The sequence below is a fragment of the Gnatocerus cornutus genome, chromosome 5, assembly GCF_029298725.1.
Source record: "Gnatocerus cornutus isolate USDA-ARS CGAHR chromosome 5, icGnaCorn1.1, whole genome shotgun sequence".
NCBI lineage: Eukaryota > Metazoa > Arthropoda > Insecta > Coleoptera > Tenebrionidae > Gnatocerus > Gnatocerus cornutus.
Window position 1 is genome coordinate 19,175,888 of NC_142237.1, and position 24,757 is coordinate 19,200,644.

At 43.4% G+C, this 24,757-nt stretch overlaps 6 protein-coding genes across 9 annotated transcripts in view; 2 read left to right on the plus strand and 4 right to left on the minus strand.

The window, feature by feature from the left end:
• Positions 1-1,833, minus strand: part of LOC148175473 (tyrosine-protein kinase transmembrane receptor Ror-like) — a 48,947-nt gene extending 47,114 nt beyond the window's left edge. The window contains exon 1 of the mRNA XM_088036390.1: positions 1,770-1,833. Within this exon, the coding sequence (XP_087892516.1) occupies positions 1,770-1,800 (31 nt within the window). The 5' untranslated portion in view covers positions 1,801-1,833. The remainder of the gene's footprint in view (positions 1-1,769) is intronic.
• Positions 1,834-2,218: 385 nt separating this feature from the next.
• RpL17 (ribosomal protein L17) lies at positions 2,219-2,994 on the minus strand. The gene is made up of 2 exons (XM_088036508.1): positions 2,887-2,994; positions 2,219-2,832 (listed from the first exon to the last, which is right to left on the minus strand). The coding sequence occupies exon 2, from the start codon at positions 2,824-2,826 to the stop codon at positions 2,275-2,277; it is 552 nt and encodes a 183-aa protein (XP_087892634.1). The 5' UTR covers positions 2,827-2,832; positions 2,887-2,994; the 3' UTR covers positions 2,219-2,274.
• A 240-nt stretch (positions 2,995-3,234) lies between these two features.
• Positions 3,235-4,797, minus strand: LOC148175476 (uncharacterized). Its single transcript, XM_088036398.1, has 3 exons — positions 4,389-4,797; positions 4,147-4,349; positions 3,235-4,097 (listed from the first exon to the last, which is right to left on the minus strand). The coding sequence occupies exons 1-3, from the start codon at positions 4,736-4,738 to the stop codon at positions 3,235-3,237; spliced, it is 1,416 nt and encodes a 471-aa protein (XP_087892524.1). The 5' UTR covers positions 4,739-4,797.
• A 12-nt stretch (positions 4,798-4,809) lies between these two features.
• Positions 4,810-5,698, minus strand: RsfS312 (ribosomal silencing factor RsfS-like protein, 312). Its single transcript, XM_088036498.1, has 3 exons — positions 5,372-5,698; positions 5,066-5,326; positions 4,810-5,020 (listed from the first exon to the last, which is right to left on the minus strand). The coding sequence occupies exons 1-3, from the start codon at positions 5,637-5,639 to the stop codon at positions 4,851-4,853; spliced, it is 699 nt and encodes a 232-aa protein (XP_087892624.1). The 5' UTR covers positions 5,640-5,698; the 3' UTR covers positions 4,810-4,850.
• A 115-nt stretch (positions 5,699-5,813) lies between these two features.
• Positions 5,814-7,145, plus strand: Rpp30 (ribonuclease P protein subunit Rpp30). Its single transcript, XM_088036472.1, has 7 exons — positions 5,814-5,904; positions 5,950-6,086; positions 6,133-6,204; positions 6,258-6,326; positions 6,367-6,641; positions 6,749-6,828; positions 6,874-7,145. Exons 1-7 carry the CDS (start codon positions 5,814-5,816, stop codon positions 7,032-7,034), a joined length of 885 nt encoding a protein of 294 aa, XP_087892598.1. The 3' UTR covers positions 7,035-7,145.
• A 360-nt stretch (positions 7,146-7,505) lies between these two features.
• kis (chromodomain helicase DNA binding protein kismet) lies at positions 7,506-24,588 on the plus strand. Of its 4 annotated transcripts, XM_088036331.1 has the most exons (12): positions 7,506-7,598; positions 9,780-16,638; positions 16,689-16,972; positions 17,255-17,344; positions 17,864-18,085; positions 18,396-18,678; positions 18,968-19,099; positions 19,517-20,010; positions 20,063-21,448; positions 21,494-21,632; positions 21,682-22,699; positions 22,763-24,588. In XM_088036331.1, exons 2-12 carry the CDS (start codon positions 9,832-9,834, stop codon positions 24,010-24,012), a joined length of 12,105 nt encoding a protein of 4,034 aa, XP_087892457.1. In that variant the 5' UTR covers positions 7,506-7,598; positions 9,780-9,831; the 3' UTR covers positions 24,013-24,588. The 4 variants fall into 4 exon arrangements, with proteins under 4 accessions (XP_087892457.1, XP_087892456.1, XP_087892458.1 ...); XM_088036330.1 differs by having other exon boundaries at positions 21,682-24,588; XM_088036332.1 differs by lacking the exon at positions 18,968-19,099 and having other exon boundaries at positions 21,682-24,588.
• The last annotated feature ends 169 nt before the right edge of the window (positions 24,589-24,757 follow it).

Here is a 24,757-nt window from a genome sequence, read left to right on the forward strand (position 1 = left end):
AAATTCAAGAAATTTGGGAAGAACTAAAAGCTTTGGGACATTCCAGAGTTCTTTAATATCTCTACAAAAGATCTAGAAAACTTCAGAGTTCCGTGGGATTATTTCTAGTTCAAAGAATGCTAGAAAATCTCAAAAATTCTCATGCGCTTTAAAGAATCTTGAAGAATTTTTAAGAATTTCAAGGAATTCAAAAACATTCCAAAGAAACGTAACGAACCTGAGAAATCCGTACCCAAAGAATAGAATCGAAAGACGGAACTGAAGAACCTGGAAAAGCAAAATTAATCGAAGTAACTCGTCGAAACTGAAGGATCTGATAACCCGCAAAGATATTCAGATTGCATATTTGCACATATTTAGCGGTCTTGGAAAAATCCTGTTTGATACCCCACACTGAATATTTCCAATGTAATTAACAGATGACTGCTAATGACACTCTTATAAATGGTTATGATTTATTTAATGATTATTTATCACGTGTTGTTTCCGCATTTCATGCAATTATAATGGTAAAGTTATAATAAAACTGTGGGCAGAGAGCGAAACTCCACCATAAATAAGGCGAGTAATTGACGTCGATTTCCAATAAATCGCACAATTTTATAGAAAAACTAGGCGCACGGTTCACATTATAAATTTTCATTGTGCTTTTGGAAAAATCTCGAAATAATTTACAACAGGACAACACACTTTGAGTGGCAGGTAAACAAATCAATAAAAACATAATTCACAGCGTTTTAATTAGTTGTCTAAATGGGAAGAATGGAGTCCTACATAATTTTACATAAAATCAGCGGAGAATGCAGGCAAATAAATAATAATGACTATTTATTAAATTCATTAACATTTACTCAATAGCGACGTGGAGATTTATTAGGATCCAAATGGGAGCCTTCTAAGGAAGTCCAGCGATGTATAGGTGGGTCGTGACGACAGTGGCGGAGATAAAATTAAGGCGAAGCAGGACATGTTACCGTAATTGCACGTTTGCCAATAAAAATCGCACTATTAACCTCAAAGTGGAATATATTGTTGATATTAATCTAGCGAGAAATTATTTACAGGTGTATAATGAAGGTAATTCTGATCGGAGCGCCGCAGGAATGCCAATTTAGTTTTTATTTTATTACCGCAATTATTTCTAATGGCCGACATTTAATGCAATGCAAATTGTCAGGGCGCGAAATTCGAACTCCAGAAGTTCAACACGAATCTAACAATACCACTAGTTTCAGTTTTATCAGCACATTCCCTTCCTATCGCTCTTTTCAACTTTGACCCATGCGATCTCGTCGATTTCCCAAGAAACCGCTTATCTTTACTACCATTTCGTTTGAAGATCTTTTTATTTTTCCATATGGACGTCGAGGACTTTATTGCCACTACAAAGGGAGTAATTTGACCCAAAACACACAAACATCCAGGGGAGAGTTATGAGTCATTACGTTATTATCTGTGTTACAACCCTTTAGTAAAGTGCCCACGTAAACAGTTAACTTGACTGGGGCAATATGAAAGACGTCTGCATCCAACTGTGGAGTTTGTCTGGGTAGAAATGGTGTCAAATGAGACGTGTGTGACGAGAAGACAATGTAAACAAACCTACGATGAACGCTGTCAATGGGCATAATAAGACACATACGGTCGAAGGGGCGTTCTCTCATTACGACGGTTTCTTGAGAGAATGCTCGTTCAGGTGTGGCTAAGAGTTTTTATGGGACCATAAAGTTGGGCACGTTTATTTGGGACAACTGTAGAGGAGTACGTACCTTTGAACTTTTTTTTGCTCCTCAGTCGCATGGCACTAAAGGCACCACAACAGTTGAAACTGAGGAGTCGCAACTTCCCATTAATTACAATAATTAGCAATTAGTCAGTTTTATCAAAGTAAATACAAAATAAATGATACATTCCTATCGGTGCTATGTGACATATTTTGTAAATTAAGACTTTCAGTTCCGATATGGAGACAGTTAACAGAAAAATAAACGTCGTAATCAGACGTTCGAAAGTCGCTTTTTATGGTTGTTTAATTATGGAATGAATAATAATACGTAATTATTTGTGACCAAGAATTTTTTAATTCGCATTGCAATAGGCGCCCCTGCAATGCAGGCAACCAGTTATACACATTTGCGTGGAGCATGAAATACGGAATTCAAGCTTACAAAAATACTCTCAACGGATTTAGGGGTGAATTCAATTATTAAACTGCAAATTTGCCAAAAACTTGTATTCTCAAGTCTTACATTATAAGTGAATCAAATAATAAAATTAATGAGCGGTGGAAGGTGCAGGTTTGCTCTTCTTCGACTTTTCCAGCGTTTTCTTCTTGCCGACCTTCTTGGGCGCTTCAGTAACGCTCTCCCCCTCAGTCAACCACAACTCAATGTGACACGGCGAAGACATATATGGATTAATCCTACCATGTGCTCTGTACGTCCTCCTCCTCAAACAAGCAGCACGATTAACCTGAATGTGTTCAACAACCAGCCTGTCCACATCCAAGCCACTGTAATCAGCGTTACTTTCCGCGTTCCTCAACAACTGTAAAAGAAACTCCGCGGACTTCTTCGGCCAACGTCCCTGTGTGGTGCCCCACTGTTTAGCTTGGGCGCACCGCCCGACGCCTCCGTTGAATTTCCTGAAAGGAACACATTCCTTCTTATCTAGGACGTTTTTCAGGTAGGCGACGGCGCGCTTCAGGGGCATCTTTTTGATGGCGTTGGCGGTCTCGCATGTGTTTTTGAAGTGGACTCTGAGGTTAGAGCCACGTGCTTTGCAGGATTTACCTGCGTTGTCCGGTTCTCGAGCGTAACGTCCCATTTTTAACTAAAACACACAGGTGAGGTTACAAGGGGAAGAAATTGGGGCTGTTTGACTTACTTCGGGGCAAATAAATGCCGAAAACAATCACTGTCGTTCTGTCAAATGCCACAGAACGTGGAGAAAGAAATGGCTGACGCGCTTCCGGCGAAAAGTCATCTGTCACTAAACATGGCTACCAATCATAGAAGTTTTTCTAATTAATAACTAAATAATATAATTAAATACAATGCTATTTCGTTTAATAATGAGTGGTGAAAGAAAAATTTTCAGTCGTAATGTTGATTTCACAGCTTTTTATTTATTTAGAAGAAATAGTTTCCATTCATGATGAAACGAAAGTCACTAGGTGGATTCAAAACGTTCCCGCTTTTTTTATTTAAATATTTATTGTATAAAAAAGAGATGTTACATAATTTTTTGGCCCACTGTCACTTTCTTGGGCTTATAAATACTCAAGTAGAGCATCATTGAAGTGACGCTAATGATCGAACCCATGACTACTATTACGAAAATGTACTTAAACCAAAAGTCATTCTGGAGCTCCTCATCGTTGCTGAACCACCACACGAGACACATTATAAAATTCTGAGCAAAAGTCAACGCAAAGTACCCAATGTACATAAACTTGGCCTTCTTGAACTTGATCTTAAACTCGATTATACAGAAAATATAAATAAGACCTAAAAACAAGAAAAACGGACCTTTGCCTCGTTTAACATCGCTCGATTTGATATCGTACAACAAGAAGGAGATTACAATCACCACATGAGCAACAAGCAACCAGATCGTTGCTGTAGGATGGAAGTAGAAGAAAGTGGAAATTGCTAAAATCCGCGCGACGAGGAAACAAGACCACCAGAAAAAAGAGACTACTTTTCCGGCCAAGTCGTCCTCTGGGAGACCCTTTATGACGACTGTTCTTCTGATGTTAAAATCAGGTTCCGAAATCTCTTGAAAGAGGGGTCGCTGGGGGCCATCCAGAACTGAAGTTTCTCTAATCGGAAGTTCTCTCAGCTCGGGCTCTAAGTAAAAGTCGCTGCTTCTTCTGCTTGATGTTTCAGGTGGAGGCTCATTTTTGAGCTCTTCAACCTCTTTTCTTTCCTTGGCCGAATCCACTTGGTCGATGGTGAAGTCTTGAGGAACTTTATATGATTTGAACCATGGATACTGCTTCCCTGCAAGTTTCTGCGTTTTGAAACGCTGATAAAACGCAATAGTTGATGAGAGCTTTGTTAAATTGAACACAAAACTGAGAATCTCAGCATCGGCTAAAATCAACGAAATGAGAATAAGATTGTAGGTACAGAAATGCTCTACCAGTTTGTCTGTTCACAGTGTAGTCTTGTCTCATCAAAATGTTGAGCTGAAGAAGCATCTGGGGGAGAGAGTGGAGAAACGCTTGGAAGAAGAAGTACAATTCGATAGTTCGCGGTGCGGAAACTACTCCAATCGCTTTAGCTACTTCTTTCTCGTCTTGAGACCTCACTGCTTCAATAGACCAGAAAGTTCTCTCTGCGAATCTGAGGAAAGTCGCGTGGGCTCTATTTTGTTCAACTTACCTCCACATCGCCCAAATGGGAAAACACAAGTGCTCGAATGTTTTTATTAAGAACCAGGCACAGTTGTTCCGGTCGCAGCCTTCCGCTTCCGGCCAGAGTTCCCATGAGGAGACTATGACCACGTAGGAACACAAAGAGGGGAGAAAAACCACGAAGATGGTGAGGGATGCCCATACTGGGTTCTCGTCTTTGTAATGACGAAACACTACAGCTGCATCACTTGCAAAGAGCAACACGTAGAGTACGAAAGACGTCAAACTTGGAATGAGGAAGTTGAACAATGCGTCTTGGTGAGAACTGAGAACGTAATTCAAAAGAGTTTTTCTTTGTCGGGATTTATCATCGTTCATTGTTGGGCACTTTGGGCGGCATTTTTCGGGATTTAGTCATTTGAAGGTGTACTAGATAACTTATCAGCAGCGATAATGAGATAAACTATATTACAATTAAAACATAAACAGATTAGCTAGCAGGGCGCAGGTCTTGCAAGTATATTGAGTGCTTCTCTAGCATCTCCACAATGGGGTCCTTTTTGTTGTACTCGGGGTCGTACTGGGGCCCCACTGCCCACAGAGAGTCCAGGTCGTACAAAATTCGTGCTTTTTGCGAAAATATATGCAAGGCGATGTTACCTACAATTAAAAAATCCTAAAAAGGCTCCATTTCGCCGTAATTACCTAAATCCAAAGCCATCCAGTCACTAGAACCGGCGCCTTCTAACCGTGGAACTAGATCTTTCCTCTCCATTTTCTTTTTGTAAATTATTCTAACAAACTGCGCGATTGCTTGCATGTGCTTGACAGACTTTCCTGTGACCAAACAAATGTGGTTCACATATTTAATTTCTTTAGGTACTGTAGCGACAAAAATGTCTTGTCCGTTCTCACGGCGGAGCACTTCAACCAAGTCTTCAATGTCATATACGCCTTCAACTCCACCTAAAATCGAATTTAAGCGGTGGTTTTACTTAAATTCGTACCTACGCTGCAAGTTGATCCCTTCAAAAGGGCTGAGTTCCTCCTCCTCTTCCAACAGCTCGCCGTATTTGTTCTTTTCTTCGTATATATCCAGGATCTCTTCAGCGTCATCGTCGCGAAAAACCTGATATTTTGAGCTCATATCTCCAAGTTTTTCTTTATGGGGGCTCGGGGGGCTCTCATCACCAGATTTTGTTGACTTCAAAACAACTTGAAGAGAGCAAAGACACTGTCTCGGGGGGCGCAACTTTGTCAAAACTCTTGCTAGGAACATTTTAAATTTCACGGGGACATAACTTCAAAACCGGTTGACGCGTTTGACAGACGAGAGAGATGAAAAAACCTCTCCCCGTTGAATCAAACAGAGACGGAGAATTGTTTGTTTCTGTCACACTGGCATTTTTATAGGTTATGTGTCAAAGTCAGCACATGGGGGCTCAGTTTTAGGATGTTGGACGTAAAGGGCTTTTATGATTATTGTATAAATGAGCGGTGTTTGGGGGAGAACTACGAGGCCACGATACGACTTTTGTATAATTGTAAGTAAATTGGTTTGTTTTTCAAAGGTGTGATAATTTGTTTAGATGGTTACCGCACGATTGCCATCAACCACACACTCGACGCCAACGATTTAGATAATAAAAAGAAGAAAAAGAAAGGTGAAGCTAGAGAGGTCCAAGTTAATCCTGTTCCAGAGCCGTACAAGATCGCCCCAGTTACGGTATTGTCTCTCATTTCTCTTAATTGGCATTATCGTGTTTTTGCAGGGTTGTGAAGACATGACAGTGTTAAACAGACTGACTATCGTTTTTTCACACCAAGAAGTTATGCACAAAATTGTGAGTTTCTTTAATCACTCTTGGAGTGTTACCAATTTTGTCCTGATTTTCAGATAAAATCGCCGTTTTATAAGAAATATGATATAATTGCAGTCTTACCATCAACCCTGCATGCAACAATGGTATTTTTGAGCCCTTAATTTATCTATATTTTTCTCTCAGTTTGTTTGTAGTAATTTTGAGGGGGACATTTTCTGTTTTAATCCTGAAAATAAGAATCAGGTGAAGAGGAGTAGGAAAATATATAAGCAGTTGATAGAGAAGGGATTTCACTTTGAGATTCCATACAGTCCGGCGATTGAGGATACTTCAAAGAGGAAAAATATCATACACATGGCTCATCTTTACCACACTTATGTCAAGTCCAGGAATATTATAATTTCCAGTGCGGCCTCGGATTCGGCGCTTATTCGAGGGCCGTACGATATTATCAATTTGTAGGTATTTGAGAAAAAATGGACACAAAGAAACGAAACCTTTTTTGTCCCATTTTAATTTTTTTGTCTTTTTTGTTATGTAACACTGATTAATATATCACTTCCAGAGGCTTAATCTTCGGGTTAAATGAACTACAAGCCAAAAACGCCATTAGCCACTGTGGGCGCGAAGTATTCATTAACTCAGGTGAGCCGGTCTTGAACTGAACTTTTTTTCAGTAGTTTTTTTTAGTTGGGCGAAGACACGGGAAAGCAGTTGTGTTTGTGGAAAATATTGAAGAAGACATCAAGGAACCCAAACTGAAGGAAGCTTCTGATAGTGTGATCTGTTTGACCGACGATGAGGATGTTATGGAGGTAGATGAACCAGCTTCTAAAAAAGTGAAGCAGTGATGTTACGTTGTAATAAAGTTTTGACTTTTTACTCAACTCAAGTACATTTTGGGTAGTCTTGAGTTTTTCATTTTTTCAATGTGGATATAAGAAATATACTTTTTTTCCAGCAATTTTTTTTATTTTTTTTTCACCCATTTTAAGACCCTCAAAGTTAATTTAAATAGTAAATTAAAAGAAAGTATTTATTTTGTAAAACTGCTTTATTTTGAATTTTGGGTATTTTTTATTTTTTTTATGTTGGTAATGATTTTGCAAGGTTGAGAATAAAAACGTTAGTTAAGTTCAAATTTGGCGCGTTGAGTGGTGGCAGCACCGTCGATCACAAGCGTAATGATAAAATGGAGTACTCATTTATACGTGCAGTTTATACACAAAATTTAATTAAGTGAATTCATGTATATAATCGTTGATAAGTGTAACTAATAAGTAAAATATCTCTAATACAAATGTGATTATCAACGTAGTATATTTAAATCCGGCGGATACGTAGTGGAAAGTGCATTTTTCGTCGGTGTCAAAAGAGGAATAGAGCGAACGGAACAGAGGCCGACGGTGTCCATGGTGAGTTTCCGCAAACGTAACTTTTTCCCCAATTTAGTGCATTCGCACGTTTCTAAAGCGATTGCTAACCCCAAAAAGCATCGATTAATAGTGTAATCGATCGACGCGAATCGACAATTCCTCCAAATTCGTGGAAAGAAATCGTCGATCGTCGCCATTGGTTGTCCGAAAATCAACATTTCCAATGCAAGAGATCACCTGATTGGTCGTGTTTCGACAAGTGAACGCGGCATCCCGGTTTACTAGATGCCCCCCGTGCAAATGAGCGCCGGGACGCTGCGTTTGCAGACTTGGGGCATCTATGGCGGCCGGCAGAGTTCATTGTTCTCGACGCCGGCTCGATTGACGGATGGATGATGGCTCCTTATCTGAATCGCAGCGGCTGGGACAATCGCGGCGCCCGGACGCCCTCGCCGCCCCCTCACCCCAGCGCCGCGGCGCTAATCAATTTCGTAATTACCCCTCGCACACATCTTCTATTTCTGTTGTTCCCGGTGTGTGATTGCGATTTCGGATTAACGGATCGTTGCCATGGTTATTATTCTTAATTTTGTTTTGTTGGCAGCCACAGCCACCCTGTTGGTAGGTGGACGACGTTTTTGGGTCACATGATTTCGATCGATTTTGATCATTCGTCGATGTTTATTGTAATTATTGCATTGCGTTAATTAGTAATTAGTTTGGGATGTGGAGGGGGGCAATGGGCGCGCTCCGATTGGGCCCTGGGGTGGAAAGTTGTATCGCTCATGGTGGATTTTAGACACATAAGCGTATAGCTTTTCCCCTTTGGTCTCAATTATCACCACTTTTCTCTCCAGGTATGAAATAACGATTCTTTTTCCGACGGTAATTATGCTTATTATGCTCGTTGTCGAACGGTCGATTAATTTGATGGCGGTTTTAAAAACGTTCGCGTCCTCATTTCTGCGTAGGTTGCAAGTGCGAGCATCGATTTTAACCTCATTTTAAAATGTCGTTTATCAAACAATGAAAAAAAACGATCACCAAAACTAACCAATAATATTATTATTACCGATAACGAATGATGTGTACATTACGTGTTTATTTTCATATTTATCGTTTTACAGCAACAAACATTATTTTAAGGTTAACTCAAAAAATTGTCATTAAACAAAGTTGGTTGGCATTTAAAAATCCAGTAGGCTTATTATAACTGTCATTTCCAGGTAGTGACAGCTGCACAAAATTACCCTAACCTCAAAAAAGCACAAATTTGAAGTGATAACAGTTTCTTATAGGTGAAAGTCGAATAATTATAACAGAATCGATCGATGTTGTAAAAAAAGTATCCGCTCAAGATAACTGTTTATTCGATTTTTATTCCATTCCAAGATTAGTAAATAACTACTTGCGTGGAATGTGTTCTCTATCATAAATATTAGTGTGCTTATAACCACAATTTTATCATATAATTATTACCAAAAGGATAAAGTGGTTCGTTACGGTTTACGTTAGGTAGTCAGAATGCTACTTGCATTGTTGTGGTTCCAAGCTTGTTTTTACCGATTTGTTTAAACAAAGGTGTTTGTAATACAGTCGTGGCCACAAAATTTTAGACATTTTACTCTAGTCTATGCTTCACATCAAGTATCAGAAGTTTGCCGAAAATGATAATGCTAAAAAATTAGATAAATACTGATAGATACTACATAACAACTGTTGCATTATATGACGGGGCATTACCTACTTGAGTATTTTTTTCGGAGTTTTTTTTGTTTCGTCATTCCTATAAAAATAAGAGGTACGTGCTACTATGTAATTACACCCAACGTAAAAATCAAAGTAATTAATTTTCGTATTTATGTTCTAATTTGTCGTAGCTTTCACCAGTTTTGAAATTAATCGGCCTCTGTCTTAGACACGATGTATTTTGAGTAAGTGGGATTTAATTAAAACTTGTACCAGTTTTTGCTGTATTGTTAAAATTGATTTAATTTGGGAAAAGCTCGTAGGCCAAAGTACCCGTTGAACAAAGTAAAGCAGTGTTATGCCTCTCACCTATTACTTTGTTTATTGTTTTTACTGCAGATTAATAAATTACCAATCAGTGATAAAGCGTTGGTTATTTTTATTATGTGTTATTTTCTGACATCACCTGAATCATACAACTCGTAAAATATTCTCGAATTTCGTGTGACGATGTGTTTTGCTTGTTTGCAGCGATGCTGTGGTGAGATGAAAAGCAAAGAGACGCTATGTGCCGCTTAAAGCGATGGACACATACGACTTGTTCGGGGAAGATGGATCTGGAATGTTGGAAGGTCTGCCCGAATTGGGCACTGATCACTTCGACCCTGCGGTGACGGGAGCACGAAATGCAACATCGGCCTATACCCAGCCCACCTACTCGCAAGAGACGCCTCTTCAAAAATTGGCTTCCTTTGGTGGTACAGACTTCAATCACATGGACCCTAACGCGCAAAGTATGTACGCTCAGGGATACGGAACAGACAGACCGATGGGGCCTCCTGGAGGTGCTTACCCCCATCAAAGACAAATGGCGAGACCACCGGCGCCTCCGCAAGCCGCTGCAGGAGCGCAGTATCCTTACCAAACAGATAGCATGTACTCGATGCCGGATCATCAGCTAGGAAATATGGATGCTAGCAATATGCAGCAGTGGGGGCAACACGCCGCTGCAGGGTATCCCATGCATAGATATGGACAAATGAGCGGATACAGGCAACAGCCGATGCCAGGATATGGGCATCAGCAAGAACCGAAGCAGCAGTTCCCTCCGGCGCAACACCCGATGATGCAACAGCCGCATCAAGGGGGTTATCAGATGCAACAAAGACATGCACCGCATTATCCACAAGCGGGGACGGGATATCCTACTGCTGCAGCTGGACAGGGCTATGGGAGTTACATGCACCAGAGGTTACCCCATCATCATCAATATGGCCACCAATTGGATATGGATGTTCCTACTCCACCTCAGTATGGCCAAATGGGTCATGCGCAGACTCTTGCCGGCCATCCAACGTCTCATAATGTACCAACGTCCGGTCATATGCCTCAAGCACCTCATCCAGGCCATGGTCCAACGCAAGGTCACCCAAGTGCTCAGCAGTTAGCTGCTCAAAATCCAATGGTTCATCCGACTTCCATGAGCTATAGTCAGACACATCAAACGATGCAGTCTATGCAAAGGCCTCTGGATGTTCAACCTCCTCCTCAACAATTCTCATCTAAGCATTCAGCTAATACGTTAGGAAACGCTAGCCCACAGTATCGAGCACCGTTTCCACAATTATCACCACAGATGTCACCAAGACCACAAATGTCACCAAGACCACCTGCCCCACAAATGTCTCCACGACCTGTGATGTCACCTGCTAAACCTAACATGTCACCGCATCCACAGATGCAGCAAACTACGCTGAGTCCAAGACCAGCGACAAGTCTAACTCCGAAAACTACAACAGCGTCTCCTGCTCCTATTCCGGCTTACTCTCAACAAAGCACTCTCCAAGCCTTGGAGCAGATGGTCATGCCACCATCTAGTACAAACACAACGGAATATCCAACCTATCAACAACAGCGAAACGCTCTTGGGCCACCTCAAACACCCCAAAATCCCCTATCACCTGCTATGAACATTAGAAACCAAATGGCGGACCAACAATGGTCCCCTCATCACGGAAGACAAACTTCACACGTCGCCAATTTGAACGGTCCACCGATGAGTGTAATGGACCAGGGTCAAATACCACCAAATCAGAGCATACCATCGACTCAAACTTTGCCGCCTTCGACGGCTTTACCGAATCCCACGATGGGTACTGAACCCAACATGGCTAATTTCGGCAATAAAGATCTACGTAACGAGGTCGGTAAACCACCTATCTCGATGCCTCAAGAAATCCCAACGTCACAGGTGCGCGATCCTACACCCCAAAACGTACCAGTTAGTTCTCAGAATGATTTTGGTTCAGTGCAATCGCCTACGACTAGTTTACCGGATAAATTCCCCAGTAGTACTACAGAATTAAATTTACCGACTTCTGGGACAACGTCGGTGTCGTCTCATCCTCCAACTCCAACACCATCATCGACTACCGATGATAACGTAACTAACACACAAGACGCGAGTCTTCCGTCGAACGATTGTAAGCCTCATGATGAGATCACTAATAATTCATCGTCTCAACAACCCTCTCAAAGCCAAACCAATACAACGAACAGTTTTACTGATTTTAATTGCGTGTCGAGTATGTCAGGATATCCTAGCGAACCAACGCCTCCTAAAGCTAACAAAATGGACGACTTGGTCCAATCCAACGTGCCAATGTTCAGCCAGGATAATTCCGTGTCTCAGGATTCTTTACCGGAAGTAAACAAAGATCTTGGACCGAGCAGTTTACAAACGTCGCCTCAACAACCGTCGATGAGTTTACCAACTTCTTCGGTACAGACTAGTGTTAGTCAGACTCAACACTTGCAGACATCTCAGACATCTCCAGTTTCCACCATGCAACAACAAGGTGCCAATAATCCGGTTCCACCGGTACCTATGATGCCTAATCAACCACCGACACAACAACCACAATTAACGACTCTACAAAGTCAAGGACAACCTCCACCTTCAATACAAAACCAAGCTAACATGTCGAACATGACAGGCATGCCACCTCAGAACGCGGCTCAAATTCCTCCAGTACCACCACATGGGCAGATGCCCCAACTTGCTCAAGGTGGAAACATGCCTCCAGTACCTAACATCACAAACATACCTCCTAACAACCAAATGTACGATCAAAGTGGAGGCATGTTGGGACCCAACGGTATGCCCATGGGTGCTCCTCGAGGAATGGGACCCGGGATGCCTCACGGTATGCCCCCGATGGGCCACCCTGGGATGACTATGAACATGGGACATCCTATGATGCCCGGTATGAACGCTATGATGCCGGGATCTGACATGGGCTACCAACCCCCGATAAGCCATCACCAAGAGCGCGCAGCGTTGCAACAGCAACTCCAAGAACTATATTGCATGCCCCCAGCTCCTGAGCACCAAGAGAAAATCGCTCACTTACAAGAAAGGTTGAACATTTTAAGCCAGCACGAAGCCACAGAGCAGTGTAACGGAGGACCTCAGTGTGTTTTGCAAAGCCCCTTGTTTACCTCTCCGATGATTGATAGCCCCCAAGTTTCCAGTACTACCGGACGTGGTAGAGGCAAAGGAGCGCAACGCACGAAAAAACCGCGTCAAAAGAAAGGAGAGAAAGCCGCATCTCCAGTTCACATGTCTCAGATGATGATGCCGGCGCAACAACTGCCGGTTTCAGAGGATTGCGTCACACCTGGAGCAGGCTTAAATATTCCCTCCAGCGAATTGTCCGACATGTCAGAGCTTTCAGTAGACCCCTTAACCGGTGAGTTCGACGATAAAAAGAAGTTGAAGACCCCACGAAAACCCAGGGAGCCCAAAAAACCGAAAGAACCTAAAATCCCGAAAGAAGGCAAATCGCCAAAGTCACCGAAAGAAAAAACAAAGGAACGCAAAAAGAGAGAACCGAAGGATCCTAAAGTTAAGAGAAAATACGTGCGTAAGAAAAAACTAGATGGTTCAGAAGAAAGCGCCACTGACGAGTCCTTTAATAAAACCTACGAGAACGAGCATCAGATGATATCTTCTGAAGTCTCAGCTGAAGAACACGGTGACGACTCTAATACTCCGGATTCAGTGGATGTTACCGAGTCTGGTCAAGAAATGCAAGCAGATTCGTCGCAACCATCCGAAAGTTTACTCCCAGAAATTGAAGAAATCAAAAAAGACGAATACACATTTGAAGATCAACCCACGAGTCCACAAGAACTCGGAGAAATTCCCAGGAAACACAGAAAAACGAAACCTGGGTCTAAAAAGGTGATTTCCTCGAAAGCGAAGAGTAAAGCTGGTCTAACGAAAGGAAGAAAACGAAAAGGGATGGTACAAGAGTCTGACGGTGAAGGCGAAGATCTGGCGAGCACGCCACCACCGTCGCCGCCTGAAGACCCTGACAATGCAATACACAAGAGACGATCTGCCAGGAATACTCAACGAAAGAAGTACATTGATGATGTGATGTTGCGGTTTTCGGACGATGAATCTCCTGTTGTTTCAAATAAGACTAAAAAGGGAGGTGTTTCATCTACTCCATCTGTGCCTTTATCAGCCGTTTCTGGGATACAAGAAGACAATTCCGGCGATGGTAGCAATAAAATGAATTTTGTTTACGTTAATACCACCGATGAAGACTCTATGGTTGTGCAACATATTCTCTCGTCTCGCTTTGTACAGAAACCGAAGAAAGTCGAGACTGAAGAGAAAGTAGAAGGTGAGAAACCACCAGAGGAAGAAAAACCGGAAGAGGTTGACATTGAAACAAAAGAGGAAGAAGTGGTGGAGAAGCCCGCCGAGCCAAAACCCGAAGGCGAACAACCAGAAGGTGAGGATTCCGAACTGGTAGACGTCGAAGAGTACTACGTCAAGTACCGCAACTTCTCGTATCTTCATTGCGAATGGAAAACTGAAGAAGAGTTGTACAAAGGAGATAAAAGGATCGCTAATAAAATTAAGCGATTCAAGCAGAAACAAGCGCAGAATGTTAACATATTCGAGAACTTGGAAGATGAGCCGTTTAATCCTGACTACGTTGAAGTTGATCGAGTGTTAGATGTGGCCGAGCACACAGATCCTGCGACGCAAGAAGTGATAAAACACTACCTGGTGAAGTGGCGTGCTTTACAGTACGAAGACTGCACCTGGGAGCTCGAGGAAGACGTAGATCCCATTAAGATAGAGCAATTCAAAAAATTCAGACAGTTGCCGCCAAAGGATAAATGGAAACCAAAGAAACGTCCTAGTCCCGATTCATGGCAAAAACTCGAAAAGTCGCCGATTTACAAAGGTAGCAACAGTTTGAGAGAGTACCAGTTGGAAGGTCTCAACTGGTTACTCTTCTCATGGTTTAACGGAAGGAACTGCATTCTCGCTGACGAGATGGGTCTGGGTAAAACCATCCAAAGTTTGACGTTCCTCAACGCGGTGTGGGAGTATGGAATTCGAGGCCCTTTCCTAGTGATAGCCCCTTTATCGACAATTCCGAATTGGCAAAGAGAAATCGAAAGTTGGACCGACATGAACGTCATTGTTTATCATGGTTCGGCCGCGAGCAGAAACATGATACAAGAATACGAGATGTTCTTCAAAAACGACAAAGGGCAGCATATTAAAGACTTGACCAAGTTTAACATCCTGATCACGACTTTCGAGATCATCGTCACCGACTTTGCGGATCTCAAAGGCTTCAATTGGAGGATCTGCGTGATTGACGAAGCGCACAGGTTGAAAAATCGCAATTGTAAACTCCTGGAAGGTTTAAGACAATTGAATTTAGAACACCGAGTGTTGCTGTCAGGAACACCACTGCAGAACAACGTCAACGAGTTGTTTTCTCTGTTGAACTTCCTCGAGCCCCAACAGTTCCCTAGTTCTGACCAGTTTTTGAATGAGTTCGGTGCGTTGAAATCGGAACAAGAAGTTCAAAAGTTACAGCTGATTCTAAAACCGATGATGTTGAGGCGGTTGAAAGAAGACGTGGAGAAGTCGTTGGCACCCAAAGAAGAGACAGTCGTGGAGGTCGAGTTGACCAACATCCAGAAGAAGTATTACCGTGGTATCTTAGAAAAGAACTTCTCATTTCTCTCTAAGGGTACTACTCACGCTAATATACCAAACTTGATGAACACCATGATGGAGCTGAGGAAGTGCTGCATCCATCCTTATTTACTCAACGGTGCGGAAGACCAAATTCAGTACGACTACAAAATGGCGCAGGGCGAAGACCCCGACGCCTACTATAAAGCTCTCATTAACTCCAGCGGTAAAATGGTTCTCATCGACAAATTACTACCGAAACTGAAAGCCAACGGCCATAGAGTTCTGATCTTCAGTCAGATGGTGCGTTGTTTGGACATCCTAGAAGACTATCTCATGTTCAGAAAGTACCCGTTTGAACGAATTGACGGCAGAATAAGAGGAAATTTGAGACAAGCAGCCATCGATCGGTTTTCTCGTCCTGATTCCGATCGTTTCGTCTTTTTACTGTGCACCAAAGCTGGTGGCTTGGGCATTAATTTAACAGCTGCCGACACTGTAATTATTTACGACAGTGATTGGAACCCTCAAAATGACTTGCAAGCACAGGCTCGCTGTCATCGTATCGGTCAACAAAAAATGGTGAAGATCTACCGATTGTTGTGCAGAAACACTTACGAACGCGAAATGTTCGATAAAGCGTCTTTGAAGCTGGGGCTCGATAAAGCCATCTTGCAAAGTATGAACACATCGCAAGGAGGGAAGGAGTCTAATAGCAAACAGTTGAGTAAGAAGGAAATCGAAGATCTGCTGAAGAAAGGAGCGTACGGCGCGCTGCTCGACGAAGAAAACGACGGCGATAAGTTCTGCGAAGAAGACATCGACGTGATTCTCGCGAGAAGGACTCAAGTCATCACCATGGAGTCAGAGAAAGGCTCGACTTTCTCTAAAGCGAGCTTCGCGTCCAGTGCTAATCGCTCTGATATCAATATCGATGATCCTGACTTCTGGAACAAGTGGGCGAAGAAAGCTGATATTGACACCACCGAGAAGGACGAAACTGAAGATCTCGTCATCTCAGAACCTAGAAGAAGAACACAGATCAAACGGTACGGACACGATGAAAGCGCTATTGACATGTCGGAACTTGAGAGCTCCTCGGATTCTGATATGGACGCTGAAGGTCTCAGCCTGGGGATTAGAAGCCGCAGAAACAAACTCAAAAAGAAGAGACTCAGAGGGGATGATTACATCCCACGAGAGGGCGAACGAGGTGATATAGTCTACGGTAGCTGGGCTAGAAGAGAGTGTTTCATGGTCGAGAGAGGCCTACTTACTTTCGGTTGGGGGCGCTGGCAAGAGATTCTTCAACACTCGCAGCTGAGAAAAGGTTGGAGAGAGCAAGATGTCGAAGACTGCGCTCGAGTCATTGTAAGTATGCAGACTTTTCTTGAGATGTTAACTAATGGAGTTGTTTCCAGTTGTTGTATTGCCTGCGGTTCTATCGTGGTGACGAGAAGATCCGGAGTTTTATCTGGGACCTGATTGCGCCTTCTGAGAACGGTGAGCAGAAGATATCGAGGAACCATCATGGGCTAAAGGACCCGGTGCCCAGAGGGATCAGAAACAAGAATAAGAAGAAGGGGAAGGATAACAGACACGCAGCTCTGACGGACCCGAATCATTGGAGCAAGAGCGAGAAGTACGACGGGGATATTTTCTTGGAGAGCAACTATAAGAAGCACTTGGGAAGACATGCGAATAAGTGAGTTGAAGGGAGAGCAGTGCGATGATTCTTTCTGGAGAAGGTCTTCGCCAGGTTATAATTAAACATTAAACATTAAACAGACGGACGGTCCAAGACTCTCAAAGTGGACACATATAACTTGGAGGGCCTTCTTCAGCTTCTCAGTTTAAGATGATGAGTACCATGCTAATTTCGAAAATACTTTAGGTATTTAATGTAAAAATTCGTTGCGCCTGATATCTTCTAGTTGGGAATTTGTGTTTTGTGTGTGGAAAGGTACTAAATTTCATTACTTTTTAGGGTTCTTCTTCGCGTACGAATGCTGTACTACATTAAGCACGAGATAATAGGAGATCTGGTGCAGCACATCGCAGATGGAGTCCACGCAAGGTAAGGTTTTGTTGGTATTTTGTATAATTTAAGCTTAATCTGCCGAGATACAATTTAAGCGTCAAGTCCAGGTAAGCTAAACTGTATCTTGGCCTCACATTTTTTTTATTTGATTAATATTGTTGGGAATCAGCCTTGCTTATTTTAACATGTATGCATGGTCCCTGCTTGAGGTCATGCTAGCGCTTTTAGCCAACATGTTCATTTTGTTGTTTTTATTTGGATAAGAGTCAAAATTGTTCACACAGCTTCATGCTTATTTCTTAACATTCATTCATTTTGTTATTAACACGATTAATTGTCCGATTGGTTCCCAACCCCTCGAGTAAAAATGGATCGTGCAACGGTGGGGCACTCGATACCAAATTATTTTTTATCAATAGATTTTTCGCACAAGAATAACGTTGTCTTGACGTTATTCTTGTTGTAAATCGGAGATTGTTAATGTAGGCTAAATTAAGAAGTGACAATCGTTGTCTGTTTGTGTTCAAAATTGACAATTGGCGACGTGATCCACAGTGCCTTGCCGATAAACCCTCCCGTAACGGAGCAATTGCCTAGCGAGTGGTGGGATACGGAATGTGACAAGTCTCTGCTCGTGGGCACTTGGAAGCACGGCTATGAGAACTATATGGCGATGCGTGCAGACCCCACCCTCTGTTTCCTGTCCCGCTGCGGCCCGCCCTCAGATCGAGAGCTCCAGATGGCAACCTCTAACACGCAACCCAATACGCCCGCACTGTAAGTAGTTCCGTTACGACTAGAGCTCCACATGTACCACCGGCGCGGCTCTAGTTTTTTAATTTTTGTTATGTTTTTTATTTTTGCTCTTTTTGTCTCACCTACTGCTCTAACTAACTCAACATGGCCATTCCAACTATTTGTTACTTTTCATTTGCCATGTTCAGCTTCTAGTATAGTCTAACTTTTTTTATTGTCCTTGCATGCTCTTTGTCTTGTAAGCTTAAGGTAAGACATAGAATAGGAACCGTCGACGCCTCAAACCAGAAGTTTTCCTATTTTACCACCGCTATGTTTTTTCCTCCTTTAGCAACGACGACGATTTAGATGACGACGACACAAACGAAGAGTCGAGTCTCAAATCGAAGAACCGTGACGCGTCCGAAGGGAACTCGGAAGCTGCCGAGCCATCTCCAGGTCCTTCAGCATCGTCTGAGACGCAGCCTCCCGACGGGGACGGCGACGACGGATTAGACGACAAACCCGTCTGGCCGACAATAACCGACTTGAACACGCGTCTTCGAAGAGTCATCACATCGTACCAACGCAACTACCGGAAAGAAGAACAGAAGTTGGCAGCGGCTAAGGCCAAGGTGAGTTTCGTTCCGTGGCTGTCGTCAGTAAAATCAGTAATTCAATTAACGAATTTGTCGATAGCTTGATCCCCCCGAGGTCAAGATTCATTCTTTCTTTTCCATTTGTTTATTAAATGTGCTTATGCGCTTGTGTACATAAATGTAGGATTTTTCTCATGAGCATTTTTGTGAGAAATACGAATCGGGATTCGTATTTGTCGCAAGAGATTTGTCATCTACCATTTTATTGTGCACACGCATGAAAGCGTGCTGGCTGTTCGGGTAGTATGTAGTATGCACTGTGCAGCCCTCGATAGAGCCTGCCCTGTCCTCCCCCTTGGCTGCCCTGGCTCAGGTGTCACAACAGTTTGACGTGAGGGAAGCGGCCGCTCTTGGGTTACAAGGATGGGATCTGCAGCAACTAGCCCTCTACCTGCTGGTTAGTATAACTTAAAACTATTATTTCACTAAGTTCGTTACGTAGGTAGACATTTTCGTAATAATTCAATTTTTCCGTAAATTGGCGCCCTCGTTTTAGTTATGAAAAACCAATAAACTCCCTTTCAGTTATAGAAAGTTAGTTTCTTTTGTAGTTTTTTTTAAGCTAAATCTTCAAAGTGCAGGTAAGATTCTTGTTTTACCTACTCTGAATGTTTTTCTGTGATGTTATTACTCTGTGTCACAATTTTATACTAGTGTGAGCAACAGATGATCAAAATAACGGAAATCCTGCACTAAATAAAAATTAGAGTTGTTTTCAAGAGAGGTCCTAACGAAAATCTACAAAAGAACTTGCGCCATTTTTTTAACCTTCCCTTTCAAATTTTCTTCCGATTTGACCCCAATCTTCCGACAGATGGAAAGGCAAGGAAAGCAGGCGATGGAACAAGCTCTACGAGAGCGCGAAAGAGAACGCGAACGCGCCACCATCGCCAAACGTTGGACGAAACGCGAAGAAGCGGATTTCTTCCGAGTCGCGTCCTCCTACGGCGTCATCTACTATCGAAAGAAGAAGTCGTACGACTGGAGCAAGTTCAAGCAACTTGCGAGACTGGAGAAGAAAAACGACGACGAACTCACGGAGTACTACAAGCACTTCGTCATGATGTGCAAGAAGCAAACTGGTATCAACTCCGAGGATGGCACGTACGACACCTCCATCGAGCATATCAGTGAAGAGAAAGCAAGGAGGACCTTGGAGAGGTTGGAACTTCTCTCAAGAGTCCGCGAAGAAGTGTTGACTCATCCAAAACTCGAAGAGAGGTTGAAGGTGTGTCTATCCTCAGCCGACATGCCGGACTGGTGGATCGCTGGAAAACATGACAAAGACTTACTGCTAGGTGTCGCAAAGTTAGTATTTCAACTCAGTTTCTTTTTATTTATTAACACGCGGTGGTTACAGACACGGCCTTGGACGAACCGATTTTTACCTTTTGAACGACCCGGACTTGTCCTTCCACGAAATCGTCCGAAAGAAGGTGAACTCTGAAGCTCTGGCATCTGAGTCGAAAGACGCGATAAAGTTGGAGAGCCACGAAGACATCCTCAAGTTTGACAAAGACGAGATTCTCGTCAAGTTAGAAAAGGGCGAAGGTACGCTCAAGATCGAGAAAGTTGCCGTCAAGAAAGAAAACTCTGAAGAGAAAGAGAAGAAACCTGAAGAGAGTAGTAAAGTTGAACTCACCATTGTTAAGAGTGAGAAAAGCGAGAAAAGCGATTGCGAGGAGAAGGTTAAAGAAGAGAATGAAAAAGAACCAGAAGCAACTGAACCTCCTACTGAAGAAAAAGAAGCTGAACCTCCGACTGAAGTGGTTGAAGAAAAACCGGATTCCTCCGAAGAAAAGCCTGCTGAACCGGAAACTAAAGAGGAGGAACAACCCCCCGAAGCTCCGGAGGAGAAAGAAGAGCCTAAAGTTGAAGCTACGGAAACGACAGAGGAAGAGGTGGTAGCTCCTCCCGTTGAGAAACCTGAAGAGGCTCCACCTGCGCTTCCTGCTGAGGCGAAAACGGTAGAAGAACCTCCCACCGAAGCCAAAGAAAAGGAAATGAAACCCACAACGAAAAGCTTCGAGGATGAGTCGGATCTTTGCTCCAAGCAAGCGGCAGAGCTCAAAGCGATGTTCCCCGATTTGGAAGTCATCCAGCCGTTGTCACGGCTGTCACAAGTCGACACTTTTGTCCTCCGGGATAAACAAGGAACTGGTGCTATCGATTTCAGCGAGACGACAGTGGCGCAACTTTTCAACAACGCGGTGAAGTGGCCGAAGGAGTACGCCATCCAAGTGCGTCTTCAGCACATTATCTACGCTATAGAAACGAAGGAATGGCCAGCGACGAAGAGCTTCTCCGCGTATGCTACCGGTATTGGGAACGAGTTTGATATTCCGGTTCACGAGCTGCCGAATGATCCTCCTAAACGCGACTCGTCGACGCCGATGTCTATGGGTGACGACGTCACTGCTATCAACGACAGGAGTTTCAACAGAAAAAGGAAGAGACATATTGCTATAGATGTTGAGACCGAGCGTGCCAAACTTCACGCTCTATTGAATAGTAGTCACATGACGAATCCCAAGCATGGTCTGTCATCTTGGGATGAAGATTCTGAAGACTCGAGGCGGTCGACGCCGGTGCAGAGTAACTTACAGCCGCCCCCAGCTCATCAAGGGACGACTTCACGGTTAATGGGGATGTCGTACGACAAGTACCATTCACCCAAGACTATCGGACAGACGACAGTTATTCCAGGCACCAGCAGTACCCTCACTCCCATAGATCTGAGTTCAAGGTATGTAAAACTCCACCAAAGACGTAGCTAATTTGTGGTTTTTAGCATACCGAAAGACAAGAACTCGGATCTCCAGAATGAGGTTCAAGACTTTTCGATGCCGTCGAAGAAGCAGTCAGCTTTGGGTGGAAAATCCAACAAACTAGATGACACGTTATCAAAATTGATGAAGAGAAAAAATTGCGTAAGTTGTTGTCAGCGGTTTTAGAAGTGGAGGTAACATTGTTTTACAGCCTGTGGAGGAGCCTGTGGTTGGTAAGGAGAAGAAGCGGCGCAAACTTGACGAGATCGTTCTCGGTCTTTCGGCGGCGAAAGAACAGTCGTTATTTCCCGAAACGTCTAAAAAACCGACAGTAACTCCAAGTGTAACTGTTACTCCGACATCGGCCCCTGTAAGCTCTTCCCACAACTTATCACAGAAACCTTTCACTATCACTGTCACTTCCGTTCCTTCTTCAGCTTCCTCAAGTCGTAACAGTGCTCTTCAAAATATCCTCCCTTCAAGTCTGTCGAGTTCAAGCGCTTCGAAAGACACCTATTCGTCCTTCCTTGCCCAAGCAGAGCAACAGAGCTTACTAATGAAGAAGCAGCAACAGCAAAGAAAGAGTTACGAGGCCATGATCGCCGACATTGGAAGTTCCAAAGTTAATTCATACTCCCACGAAGCTAAAGTCAATAAATGGTTGGCGGAGCAGAACGCGGCCCTCGCTGAGCAGCCGCTTGGAGCTGATTATCTGTCTCCGAGGCGACGACGTCCACGAATTGATCCAACTCTGCTCGATTGGAAGAAGTTAACAGGTGATGAGAACGTTTCCGTGATTCATAGAGTCTCGGGGAAGAAGCTCACAGGTCCAAAAGCACCAACCCTGAAGAGACTCGGGCAGTGGTTGGTTGAAAATCCCATGTATGATATCGATCCGAAGTGGGCAGAACTGGTGAAAGAAAGAGGGAATTTGAGCCACGACCTCCAGAAGAGGGTCCCTGGGGGTTCCTCGTCGAAGAAAACAACCCCTGGAAGACCCCCGCTGTTGTCCAGCCCCACAGGTTCGACGTCCAGTGTGAGTTCAGCCAACATCAGCACCTCGATACCGTCAAGTTTGTCGTTTCCCACGTTGAGCGCCAGTGGTTTAAGCGGTATCAACTCGAATTTGCTGTCGGGGTTGTCTGGTTTGGGCCAATTTGACCCCAAGAACAACCCTTTGTTGATGCCCTTCGCCGGGTTGCCCAACATGAACGCGCTGAGTTCTATGGGTGGGTTGGGAAATCTATCTAACATGAATTTGTTTGCTAATTTAGCTGGTTTGGGGTTGCCAGGGTTGGGGGGACTGGACACGGCGAGCTTGTCAGGAGAGAAGAATTCCTCGACAAAGACTAGTAGCAGCAGCAGCAGCAGCAAGCCCCAGAAGCCCCAAGAAGCGCACAGTAGCAGCAAGTCGCAGCCGTCGAGCAGTAGCAGTTCGATTCCGACTACGAATCCGTTCCCGTTCTTTTTCCCGAATCCAAGTCTGTTGTACACCCCGCTGGGGCTCGGGGGGTTGAATCCCTTCACGCTCCAGCCGGGGATGTCGGCGGCATATGACACCTTGGCTCAGCAGTGTGGACTTCTGAACGGGAGTCTCAACCCGACGTCGTCTCCAAACTCCGGTTTGAAATCGAGCAAGTCCAGCAGCTCCCGACCGAGTTCTTCGTCGACGGTGACGACAGCCACCACTTCTTCTTCAAGTGTTAAGCAGATGCGAAGCAGCAGAGAAGCTCAACTCCAGCAGCTACTGCTGCCTCCCGACACCCAGATTCTGGAGAGCATATCGAAAGCAGCGAGTACTCTAGACGCGAATTTGAAGCAGGCGAAGAGTGATAAGAAGGAGGATAAGCGAAAAGCTCTTGAAAGTCTCAAAGGGATGCTCCCGACAGACTTTTCGACTTCTCCTGACAAGTACAAGGATAAGAAGGTGCCGGGACTCGCTGATTTTACCAAACTCCTCGAAGCCCAAAGCACCCCCACCAAAAAGCCGGAAACTAAAGAAGAGATAAACAAAGACCCAGAGCAACCTAAAGAAGAATCGTCGTCGAAGAGACCTCGCGACTCCGATGCCGAACCCGAAGAGAACCCACCAAAGAAACTTAAAGAGGCGTCGCCCCAACCCGACAAATCCCAAGACCAAGAAGGTGTAGACATTGAAACTTTGTTGCCACCATCGACGGTGGTGAAAACTCTTTGCGTGAATGTGGAGAAACTCCAAGACAAACCGAAGAGTGACGACGAGAAAAAAGAGGATTTGCCGCCGTCTCCCAAGGAGGAGACCAAAGATGATGATAAAAAGGAGGAGGCTTCCGAAGCCCCTCCAGAGAGTCCCCCCAAAAAAGCCACCAAGAGGACGAGAGGGAAGAGGAAGTCGGGGGAGTTGCCGCCCATCGACCCCGAAGCGATAATAGAAAAGAAGAACTTACGTTCGAGTGCTAGTCGGTCTGCTGCTGCGGCTGCGGCGCGAGCAGCGGCAGAGCAAGCGGCGGCGAAACAAGCAGAAGCGGAAAATGCACAGAAACATGATAGTGAAAGTGCGTAAATACCAAAAGTGTAAAAATTAGTGACAAATTTGTGGGTATTTGGTGGACTGTGATACAATTGAACTTGACGTAGTGACTAGATACGAATCACATGAGTATTGCTTTGAAGTTAGTTGATGGAACTGAATTACGCTTCATGAAATATTATGTATTCCCATTATATAACAATGAATATTTTTAGGGTATAATTACGCTAGTAAGCTTAAACTTTTGAGGAAATTGTAATCAAACTGTAATATTTTAATAAGTTTAAAAGTTAACGAAATGCATCAGAGAGACTCGAATGTTTTCTAAAAAAATCGTGGGGAAAATTATTGGGAAACACTGCGAAGATGATAAAACGTCCCGACTGATTGAAATTTTTCTCTTACAATTCTTTTTGTAAATTCGTCTCGATTTGATTCAAGTCAGGAAATTTTATCAGTGTTCCAGTCAATTTCCTTGTTACTGTATTGATATTTCTGACTTTAATTTTTTTACAATTTGTACATACAATAATTTAGGGTTTTTTCAACAAAACGATTTTTTTAATGATGCAGTGTGAAAAGTGTGTAAATAAACTTTAGTGTTTTTTATTTCTTTTCTTTTTTTTTTATTCAATCATATGTATGTTAAATAGTGGTATAAGTCTGATCGATATTTATTATTTTTACATTGTCGTCCTGACTTACGTATTTATTTTTATTTTTTGAATCTGCATTTAAGTAACTAGCGGTAAAATGCTGGACTTTTAGATCTGTTTTC